General features: G+C 29.8%; 1 protein-coding gene and 1 long non-coding RNA gene across 2 annotated transcripts; one reads left to right on the forward strand and one right to left on the reverse strand.

The window, feature by feature from the left end:
• Positions 1–7439: 7439 nt before the first annotated feature.
• On the forward strand, positions 7440–9146 carry LOC142235942 (uncharacterized). The gene has a single exon (XM_075307195.1). It carries the CDS (start codon positions 7440–7442, stop codon positions 9144–9146), a length of 1707 nt encoding a protein of 568 aa, XP_075163310.1.
• Positions 9147–10012: 866 nt separating this feature from the next.
• On the reverse strand, positions 10013–11214 carry LOC142233892 (uncharacterized). The gene is made up of 2 exons (XR_012721508.1): positions 10688–11214; positions 10013–10630 (listed from the first exon to the last, which is right to left on the reverse strand). It is a non-coding gene; the product is annotated as an uncharacterized LOC142233892 (long non-coding RNA).
• Between the last annotated feature and the right edge of the window lie 309 nt (positions 11215–11523).

Raw genomic sequence — 11523 nt, forward strand, 5'->3', positions numbered from 1 at the left:
CTATACGACTAAGTGTTATGTTTGTACAAAATTTCAAGCAAATTGGTATAAAACTTTGGCTGCTGGGTCCATATTAGTGCATATCGGGCGAAAGATATATATGGGAGCTATATCTAAATCTGAACCGATTTCTTCCAAAATCAATAGAGTTCTATTCTGACCCAAATTAGGAACATGTGCCAAATTTAAAGGCGATTGAGCTTAAATTGCGACCTAGACTTTGATCACAAAAATGTGTTCACAGACAGACGGACATGGTTATATCGACTCAGGGACCCACCCTGAGCATTATTGCCAAAGACACCATGTGTCTATCTCATCTTCTTCTGGGTGTTACAAACATATGCACTAACTTATAATACCCTGTTCCACAGTGTCGCAGGGTATAAAAATGTTGACCGAATTTTTTCTATAAATAAAATTTTGACAACATTTAAAATAGAAATAAAATTTTGACAAAATTTTCTACTGAAATGAATTTTTGACAAAATTTTCTATAGAAATAAAATTTCAACAAAAATTTCTATAGAAATAAAATTTTGACAAAATTTTCTACAGAAATAAATTTTTGACAAAATTTTCTACAGAAATAAATTTTTGACAAAATTTTCTATAGAAATAAAATTTTGTCAAAATTTTCTGTAGAAATAAAATTTTGTCAAAATTTTCTATAGAAATAAAATTTTGACAACATTTTCTATAGAAATAAAATTTTGACAAAATTTTTTATAGAAATAAATTTTTGACAAAATTTTTTATAGAAATAAAATTTTGACAAAATTTTGTCAAAATTTTCTATAGAAATAAAATTTTGACAAAATTTTCTATAGAAATAAAATTTTGACAAAATTTTCTATAGAAATAAAATTTTGACAACATTTTCCATAGAAATAAAATTTTGACAAAATTTTTATAGAAATAAAATTTTGACAAAATTTTCTATAGAAATAAAATTTTAACAAAATTTTCTAAGGAGTAACATTTTGACAAAAAATTTTTTATAGAAATAAAATTTTGCCAAAATTTTCTATAGAAATTAAATTTTGACAACATTTTCAATAGAAATAACATTTTAACAAAATTTTCTATAGAAATAAAATTTTGACAAAATTTTCTATAGAAATAAAATTTTGACAAAATTTTCTATAGAAATAAAATTTTAACAAAATTGTCTATAGAAATAATATGTTGACAAAATTTCCTATAGAAATAAAATTTTTGCCAAGTGGCAATTGTGGTCACGTGCCCATCTCTGATACCAACTTGACCAATATCTTCGTTAGACCCATTTGAAAAAAATCAAATTTCTTTTAAGCCGATAAGAAGCATAACCCAGTTGTTTAGCGGCTGGTGGTTGAATTTTTCTCTTTGGCTAAGTCAAATCATTGTTTATGCATTCATACAATAGCATAAATTCCGTCTGTCTGACTGTACGTCTGTCTTTGCTAACCATCTATTGACCATAGAACTGGACTGCTGCATCGTTGGTCTCCAAACTTTGCCTTTAGAAATCCAGCCTAAATGATTGACCACAAGCATTTGTTGTTGGTCCAAAGTGTATCTGGTTATTGGGGAGAAAGAAAGAGAAAGAGAGACAGAGGGTTTTATGCAAAAAGGCGACACATAGACCGGCATGATACAATTTCCCGGCTGAATGGGTTAAATAAGCGCATGCGTGCTGCCAATACATTGTGGCATAATGGAGTAAAGGCCAAGATGTAAATATTTCTATGTGTCCAAAGAGTTTTCAAAACAGCTGCTGTACATTTGCCTTCACTAGATTTTGTGTGAATTTTATGAAAAAATAAATAAATGTTTCCTTTTTTTGTGTATTAGAATTTTTTCTCCACTACCAACCAAAAACTCAAAATATATTTAACTTCTGACTGAAATCCAGCAGGCATTTTGAAAAACAACCCGGCCAAGTCAAGGGAAAAAAACTGCATACTAATGCAATTAATATTCAATGCCATAAGGAACGCACATAATTTACATGCTGCGATTTTGATGCGGCTGTCTGCATTTTAAATTTTTTTTATATTTTCTTCAAATTTATTTTATGGCATATTTCTTTACGTCTTTAACCCTAGAGAGTTTCCTTTTTGATCAGGTTCCTTGCGATTTGATTTCTTATGCTGCCGAAATGATGTTTAAGGCATTAGAAAATTACCTCTTGATGCTAACAGCTTGATATTTCACTATACGGTTATAGAGGATCATAGGCATTTTTGACCTTAGGATAAAGGATTTATGTGATTTTCTTTGGTTACTGACATTTAAGCCAAGAGAACATCATTTAGGTGAGATTTTAAGGTAATGGAATAAATCATTATTGATATTTGAAACCCTGCTTCACAAGGTAGAGCACAAATATTTGTATACCCACCACCATAGGATGGGGGGGGGGGGGGGGGTATATTAACTTTGTCATTCCGTTCACTGAAAAAAATATTTACGTGATATTAAAGATTACGCAACCTAAATTTTAGGATGTGAAATTTACAAAATATTAAGGGCAAATTTCTTTAAAATAATGAAATTTTAATTAAAATAAAGTTTATAATCTTTGCTTCAAAAATTTTTTTTTCATTAAATTTAGTACAAAAATTTTGTAAATTTTCGTCCCTCCGTTAAAGTCGCATGTCTTTGAACTAAGGCTAATTTTCCTTAAAGTAAAGAATCACATTTTTGGTTGAAAGAAATTGTCCTTATATTGACTGAAATATTGAATCTTTAGATTTAACATAAAAACACTTCAAATATAGGCTATAACTTCTTTTGAGGAATTAGCGTCTTTGTCTTAAAGTTTTTTTTTTTTTTTTTTTTTTGAATTCGGAAAACATTTTTACTTTGATGTATCCTTTGTAATTTGGATTTTTAAACTGGCATATGTTTGTACATGAGTACCTTTATTAATAAACCGTGAAAAGAGAATGAAAATTTGATAAATAAGATCTGTATCCTAATTTTAATTTTATTGGACCTAGATTTAAAGCCAGGCAGGTCGCTAAAAAATTTCTTTATTTTAAAGAAGCCGCATCTTTAGCTCGGAATCAATACCAAAATCCTTAAGGGAAGGTCAAAATCTTTGGATCCTAGTAAACTTTTTTTTTGTTAGTGTTTGTAACACATCGAAATATTGCTCTAAGTCCCCATAAAGTATATCGATTCTGGTTGGTGGTAAAATTCTGAGTCGATCTAAGCATGTCCGTCTGTCCGTCCGTCCGTCTGTTAAAATCACGCTAACTTCCGAACGAAACAAGCTATCGACTTGAAACTAGGCACAAGTAGTTGTTACTGATGTAGGTCGGATGGTATTGCAAATGGACCATATCGGACCACTTTTACGTATAGCCCCCATATAAACTGACGCTCAGATTTGGCTTGCGGAGCCTCTTGGAGGAGCAAAATTCATCCGATCCGCTTGAAATTTGGTACATGGTGTTAGTATATGGTCTCTCATAACCATGCTAAAACCGGTGCATAGTCATATATAGCTCCCATAAAAACAGATCTCCAGACTTGACTTGCGGAGCCTCTAAGAGAAGCAAATTTCATCCGATCCGGCTGAAATTTGATACATTATGTAAGTATATGGTCTCTAACAACTGTGCGAAAATTGGTCCACATCGGTCCATAATTATATATAGCCCCCATATAAACCGATCCCCCGATTTGGCTTGCGGAGGCTCTAAGAGAAACAAATTTCATCCGATCCGGCTGAAATTTGGTAAATGGCGTTAGTATATGGTCCCTACACAGAAAAAAATATCACCAGAATATTTCCAATTAAAAACTTAATTGAAGTTGAATGTTTTTTCAATTAATAAATTAATTGATACAATTAACTTTTTAATCAAGGTAGAAACATTAGGTTAATTAAGTCAATGATTGAAAATTTTAAAATTTTTAATTAAAAAATTAATTGATAGAATTAACTTTTTAATCAAATTCAGAAGACGAAGTCAGTTAAAAAAAAGTGATGAACATTTCTTAATTAAAATAAAAATTCTAAGCCAATTCAGAAAGTGGTTGAAAATAGTTGCCTTTTTAAATAAAAAATTAATTGGGGTTTGCATTCAAAATCAATTAAATTTTTAATTGAATCAATTAAAAAATTTATTGAAAGTTGCTAATGACATCAATTAATTTTTTAATCAAGGATTTTTTCTATGCCCAATTAAAACTGTGATTGATACTATAATTTTCGTGATTGAAGACATTTCAATTAAAAAATTAATTGGATCAATTAATTTCGTGATTGAATCAGAAAAATATTTTTTTGTGTGTACTAACCATGCAAACTTTGGTCTACAATTATATATAGCCCTCATATAAACCGATCCCCAGATTTGACCTCCGGAGCCTCATGGATGAGCAAAATTCATCCGATTCGGTTGAAATTTGATATGTGGTGTTAGTATATGATCTCTAACAACCTTGCAGGAATTGGTCCATATCGGTCCACAATTATATATAGTCCTCATATAAACCGATTCCCAGATTTGACCTCCGGAGCCTCATGGGTGAGCAAAATTCATCCGACCCGGTTGCATTTTGGTACGTGGTGAAATTTGGTACATTGCACTAGTATATGTCCGCTACCAACCATGCCAAAATTGGTCCATCGGTCTATAGTTATATATAGTCAATCCCTAAAAATAATATACCAAAATTTTATTTCTATAGAAAGTTTTGTCAAAATTTTATTACTATAGAATATTTTGTCAAAATTTTATTATTATAGAAAATTTTGTCAAGATTTTATTTCTATAGAAAATTTTGTCAAAATTTTATTTCTATAGAAAATTTTGTCAAATTTTATTGGTATAGAAAATTTTGTCTAAATTTTAAATTTTTGACATAATTTTTCATAGAAGTAAAATTTTGACAAATTTTTTGATAGAAGTAAAATTTTGACAAATTTTCTATAGAAATAAAATTTTGAGAGCATTTTCTATAGAAATAAAATTTTGAGAACATTTTCTATAGAAATAAAATCTTGAGAAAATTTTCTATAGAAATAAAATTTTGAGAACATTTTCTTAGAAATAAAATTAAAAAAAAAAAACAAAAAAATCAATAGAAATAAAATTTTGACAAAGTTTTCTGTAGAAGTAAATTTTTGACAACATTTTTTATAGGAGTAAGTTTTTGAAAAAAATTTTTATAGAAGTAAAATTTTGACAAAATTTTCTATAGAAATAAAATTTTGAGAAAATTTTCTATAGAAATAAAATGTTGAGAACATTTTCCATGGAAATAAAAATTTCAAAAAAATCAATAGAAATAAAATGTTGACAAAATTTTCTACAGAAATAAAATTTGGATAAAATTTTCTATAGAAATAAAATTTTGAGAACATTTTCTTATAAATAAAATTAAAAAAAAAATCAATAAAAATAAAATTTTTACAAAATTTTCTACAGAAGACAAAATTTTCTATAGAAATAAAGGTTTTGGGAAAATTTTCTATAGAATTAACATTTTGAGAAAATTTTCTATAGAAATAAAAAGTTGAGAAAATTTTCTATAGAAATAAAATTTTAAGAACATTTTCTTTAGAAATAAAATTTTGAGAACATTTTCTATAGAAAAAAAATCAATAGAAATAAAATTTTTACAAAATTTTCTACAGAAGTAAATTTTTGACAAAATTTTTTATAGGAGTACAATTTTGACAAAATTTTCGATAGAATAAAGGTTTTGGGAAATTTTTCTATAGAAATAACATTTTGAGAAAATTTTCTATAGAAATAAAAATTTGAGAAAATTTTCTATAGAAATAAAATTTTAAGAAAATTTTCTTTAGAAATAAAATTTTGAGAAAATTTTCTATAGAAATAAAATTTCCAAAAAAAATCAATAGAAATAAAATTTTGACAAAATTTTCTACAGAAATAAAATTTGGACAAAATTTTCTATAGAAATAAAATTTTGATAAAGTTCTCTATAGAAGTACATTTTTGACAAAATTTTTATAGAAGTAAAATTTTGCCAAAATTTTCTATAGAAACAAAATTTTCTATAGAAATAAAATTTTGAAAAAATTTTCTATAAAAATAAAATTTTGACAAAATTTTCTATAAAAATAAAATTTTGAGAAAATTTTCTATAGAAATGAAATTTTGACAAAGTTTTCTATAGAAGTAAATTTTTGACAAAATTTTTTATAGAAGTAAAATTTTGACAAAATTTTCTATAGAAATAAAATTTTCTATAGAATTTAAATTTTGACAAAATTTTCTACAAAAATAAAATTTTGGGAAAATTTTCTATAGAAAAAAAAATTTTGAGAAAATTTTCTATAGAAATAAAATTTCCAAAAAAAAAAATCAGTAGAAATAAAATTTTGACAAAATTTTCTACAGAAGTAAAATTTGGACAAAATTTTCTATAGAAATAAAATTTTGACAAAGTTTTCTATAGAAGTAAATTTTTGACAAAATTTTTTATAGAAGTAAAATTTTGACAAAATTTTCTATAGAAATAAAATTTTCTATAGAAATAAAATTGTTGCGGCCTTTTTATTAATTTTTCATTATTGTAACTATTGAATTCTCTGTATTTAAATGAATTGTCTACACTGTCTTTGCATACATTTATTCTCATTAAAAACATAAAGTTATCAACGATCAAAAGCAAATGCAAACGCAATAATAACTAGGGATATATGAACTAATGAGAGCAAAACCAATAGACGAAAAGAAATGCGAATAAAAACTGGTTTTTTGCGCGCATTACTGCATTGAACATTTGTTTTTGGATTGACATGGTTTGAATATACAAAGAATTGAATATACAAAGGATTGCTTACCATCATAAAAAGAAACGGTACACATCATAAAGTAAAATGAAATGAATGTAACTTATTTGATAGCGAAGAAATTGAAATAAAGTCAGTCTTACATTGAACAGCTCAGTATATACCAACTCAAGTCTTTAACTTCTTTTTATAAAGAAATCGAGTTTTTAGAAAAAGGCTGAAGTGTACAAGCTCCGTTAGGAAAAAAGATTCTCAGCGTAAACATTGGCGCCCGAGCAGGGACTATTACGTTTAAACCTAATAATCAATAATTAATTAAAAAAAAAAAAAAAAATAAATTCGATCCGGAAAAAACTCGCTATAATATTAGCCACTCTGCTCGTTGTTGCCCATCATCATATTAATCGAACCATTGAGGTTGTTGCTGCTGACTGCCGTTTCATAACCATTATATGCAGTGAGTAATTGCCGTCGGCAAAAGAGTCTAGAGTTGTGTAATAGCTGTCAAGTGCTCCGATCTATAGCCGAAAAAGGAAATTTACATTTGTATCGAATTCGCATAATATAATTGTTAAAAATGGTCAAAAGTTCAAAAGAACTTTCTAAATCGCGAGATAGTTTATTTAATTCTTTAAGTCGCAACAGAACTTATGTTTTTAAAAATAATGCGTCTATGACAGTGTCGGAACTAGAGACACGCCTAGGGTTGATAGAATCCGTCTTTACTCAATTATGTAATATCCAGGCATCAATTGAACAGGAAACGGGTGACGAAAGTGAGTTCGATAAGCGACAGCGCTTTGAAGACCTGTATTGCGAAATAAAATCTAAAATTTTATCGACTATATCACAAAAGCAAAAAAGTTCAGGCACTCAGGAGTCATCGGTATTTAACCAAACACTAAACTCGTCGGGTTCAGTTACCAAGCCATCGTCAAATCTTCCTAAACTTAAATTACCGGTATTTTCAGGAAAATACACTGAATGGACCAATTGGTTCAACACGTTCAATTCGATAGTCGATTCAGATACCGACTTAGATGATTTATCAAAATTCGTCCACCTTAGGTCGTGCCTGGGTTCTGTTCCATTAGGAACGATTGAGTTCTTAGAACTTACTGGAGCAAATTATTCCAAGGCCATGAATTTACTAAAAAAGAGATTCGAAAATAAGTCGGTTATATTTCAATCTCATGTTAAAGAATTGTTTGAATTAGAACGTATCTCTCGGCCATCTTCTGAATCTCTCCGTCGTTTAATAGATGTAATAAATTCTCATTTACACTCGCTAGAAAGCTTAGGCTCCGTCGAGGAGTTAAAGGAGGTAATGATATTTTATTTAGCTCGACTGAAACTTGATGAAGATACCCTAATGAAATGGCATGAATATACGAACGTGGGGGAATTGCCTTCATGGGGCCGTCTTGAGGCATTCCTCACGTCTAGATGTTTGTCTTTGGAAAATAGTGAGGTAAATTCCGGAAGAGTGGTGGAGAATTCATTTAAGCGTAACGATGACAGACGGAATGGACGAAAGGTTAGAGCCAAGGTTTTGACTGCCTCAATGAGTGTTTCTGATACTATGTGTCCAAGTTGTAGTAAAGGCCATTCAATTATGCAATGTCCCGTATTTCTGAACCTATCACCGAGTCAGAAATATTTTGAAGCCAAAAAATATTCTCTGTGTATTTTGTGCCTATGCCATAGGCACCCAGTTCGTGATTGCAAGGCTGAAAAATGCGAAAAGTGTTCAAAGCCGCATCACACTATGCTGCACAGAGAAAATTCCAAGGTATCAGTTCCTAGAACTCCGGTCGATAATAGGGGAGAGGTTGGCAAAGGTAGTAATAATGCAGCTTTATACAGTTCCATGTTACAAGTGTCTACTGCGAACTTTTTGGCCACCGCTTTGGTTTTGGTCAAAGACGCTTCTGGAGGTTTTCATGAAACCAGATGCGTTTTAGATTCTGGGAGCCAATTGAATTTTATAACTGCGGGCCTTGCAGATCGATTAGGACTACCATGCATTGAGTCGTTTGCCAAAATAAGTGGTATAGGAAATTTGAGCAGTGAAATCAGTAAAAAGGTCTCTACGCAAATAAAATCTAGGACTTCAGAGTTCACTTGTAATTTGGAAATGCACGTAATTCCAGAAATAACGAATTACTCTGGAAATAGTTTAGTTGATATCAGTTCATGGAATTTACCAAGGAACATCAAACTTGCCGATCCCTTTTTCAATAAAAATCGTAAAATAGAAATATTAGTAGGAATTGGACTGTTTTTCAAGTTATTGTCTGTAGGCCAGATTAGATTGGCTGAAAATCTTCCGCTCCTTCAAAAGTCTTTATTGGGCTGGATAGTAGTGTTGGGAAAGTAACGAGTATTTGATTGCAAGTACTCGTTACTGACTAATCTTTTGAGTACTCGTTACAGTTAAATGAGTACTCAATATCTACAATACAATCCCAATAAACACAAACGTTTGAAAAATGCTAAAATTCAACTGTTTTTCAAACAATTAGGGAATATTTATAATATTCGATCATTACAGAACTTACTGCAATTTTCGTTCGCCTCGAGACGAACGAAACGTCAAAAATCACTCGTTGATATCTCGAGAACTAGAGTTTGAATCACAATTGTTTCGGTGGTCGATAGTAAATCATAAAGGATGAGTCCATGGCAAAGTTGGAGGATTTGTAGCAAATATATATAAAGTTATTTTAGTTTCACTCCAGACGAACGATTCGTCGCGGGACGATTTTGAGTTTCATGAACAGGCAGTTATTTTTTGCTACAAGAACAATGTTTTTATTATTTTAACCATTATATATCCAACACGACCATAAACAAGTTCACAGGATCAAATATAAATTCCCATAACCATTCAATTGGTTACGATAACCAATGCCGATAAATTTGGTTTTATGTCGTATAAAATTGTTGAGCTAACCACCAGCATGGGAATCAACAAATGGTTGGTACAACCAAAAGTTGAGTAAACTAATAGAATTTTAGTCAAATTATGGGACGCGCTTAAGGCAGTTGTTGCAAACAAATAACTATTAATATCAACATCGACATGTTAGATGATATGACGCTACACAATTTGCAAAACGGGGAACAGCGTCACTAAATGTACTTAATAATAGTCCGCAATAAATTGAATAGTTTATCCCATAGAATAGAATTTGGCTTAAGGTAAGTATCGCACCGATTTATAAAAAAGGAATATTACAAAAGTTTCCATAAAGTTTGCAGGCTTCATACACCAACCAACACAAATACTTTTATTGTATTAAGCACATAAAATTCTAGAACTACTTCAGAGATCTGTATTTATATCTAGAGACTTAAGGAGGACATTTCTGGTAAGTATAAGTCTATGAATTATAATTTTATATTTATAAAAACTGTAATATGTACGTACATGCATAATATATGAAAATTGAATTATATTGTCTCAATATAATCTGCCCTTTTCATTTAAAATTGGAATTTGGTAAGTATATCTAACAATTGGTCAGGGTAACAATAAATAACATCGTGGGAGGTTGCACCAACAAACCATGTAAATAACAACCAATTTCTCATATCCGAAACGAATGCTTTCGTTCGACTAGGATTCCCAAAACAGCTGAATAATAATAAAATAATTATCCCAAAACAGCTGGCAAATAATTCGGTTGAGGCAACGAATTTGTTTTCTAGGTGTAGTTATGGAAAAGGATAGATTATCCATCCATTGGTTGCACTTTGAAAGATTTGTGGAAAATTTCACTTGTCGATGAGACACCATATTTTTTCATCGATCAGCTTCTGAATGCTTCCAAAAATGTGTCATCCAAAGATATTAGTTTTCTGCAAATAAATATGCGTTTAGAGAATTCTTTAACTTTTCATTCCATTTTAACTTACCAAATAATATAATTTCAAATAATTTCCAAACAATTTCCGTATTTTTATATTTCTACGCGGCATAAAGATGTTTTGAAAACCACAAAATTCGAGTCGTAGCCATCAAATTGTGATCGAAATGAAGGGAATGGTTCGTCGAATGGTTCCATAACATAGATCAGCAAATAAAATGGGATAAATGCAAATAAAATGGGATGTTTAAATGTTACCGCTTTCAAGGTACCACATTTAGGATTTATGCAGGATGGAGGATGCATCCTTAGTTCATATATCCGTTCAGATTTAGAAATTTGTCAATAGTTTCTAAGTTTCGCCATAAATGAACCAAAATCGAAGGATAAAGGATTTGGTATCAAGGGAAGGTTAAAAATTCGCTTTAAAAACAAAGACGATGATGATCAATTCAATGATGTTCTTTCCGCTCTGAAAAGTTGTTCCACATCCAGATATTTTTAATTTGATATTTATATTTAAGCCATTTAAAATTATTCATTAATATGCAGGCAATTTGAAATAAAATACTCTGAGAAAATACTCATTTTACTCATACATATAAAATAAATACACATACATAATACATGTAAGTAAACAAAACAAATACTATCAAATAAAAAAATTCGAACCTGCAAAAGGCGGTCAAACAAAAATTGACGCCTTTCAAAGTTGTTACGCCGTTTATCAGTGATGCCAACTCCCGAAATGCAAAAAGCACCAAATATATTATTATTATTATATATTATTAACTGTTGGGAAAGAAAATATTATTAAAAATTATACAAATGGTCTTTTTTGAATTTTTTATTAAAGTAACGAGTAGTAACGAGTACTCAATTCAA

Source organism: Haematobia irritans, chromosome 4 (genome assembly GCF_050003625.1).
Source record: "Haematobia irritans isolate KBUSLIRL chromosome 4, ASM5000362v1, whole genome shotgun sequence".
Classification (NCBI taxonomy): Eukaryota; Metazoa; Arthropoda; class Insecta; order Diptera; family Muscidae; genus Haematobia; species Haematobia irritans.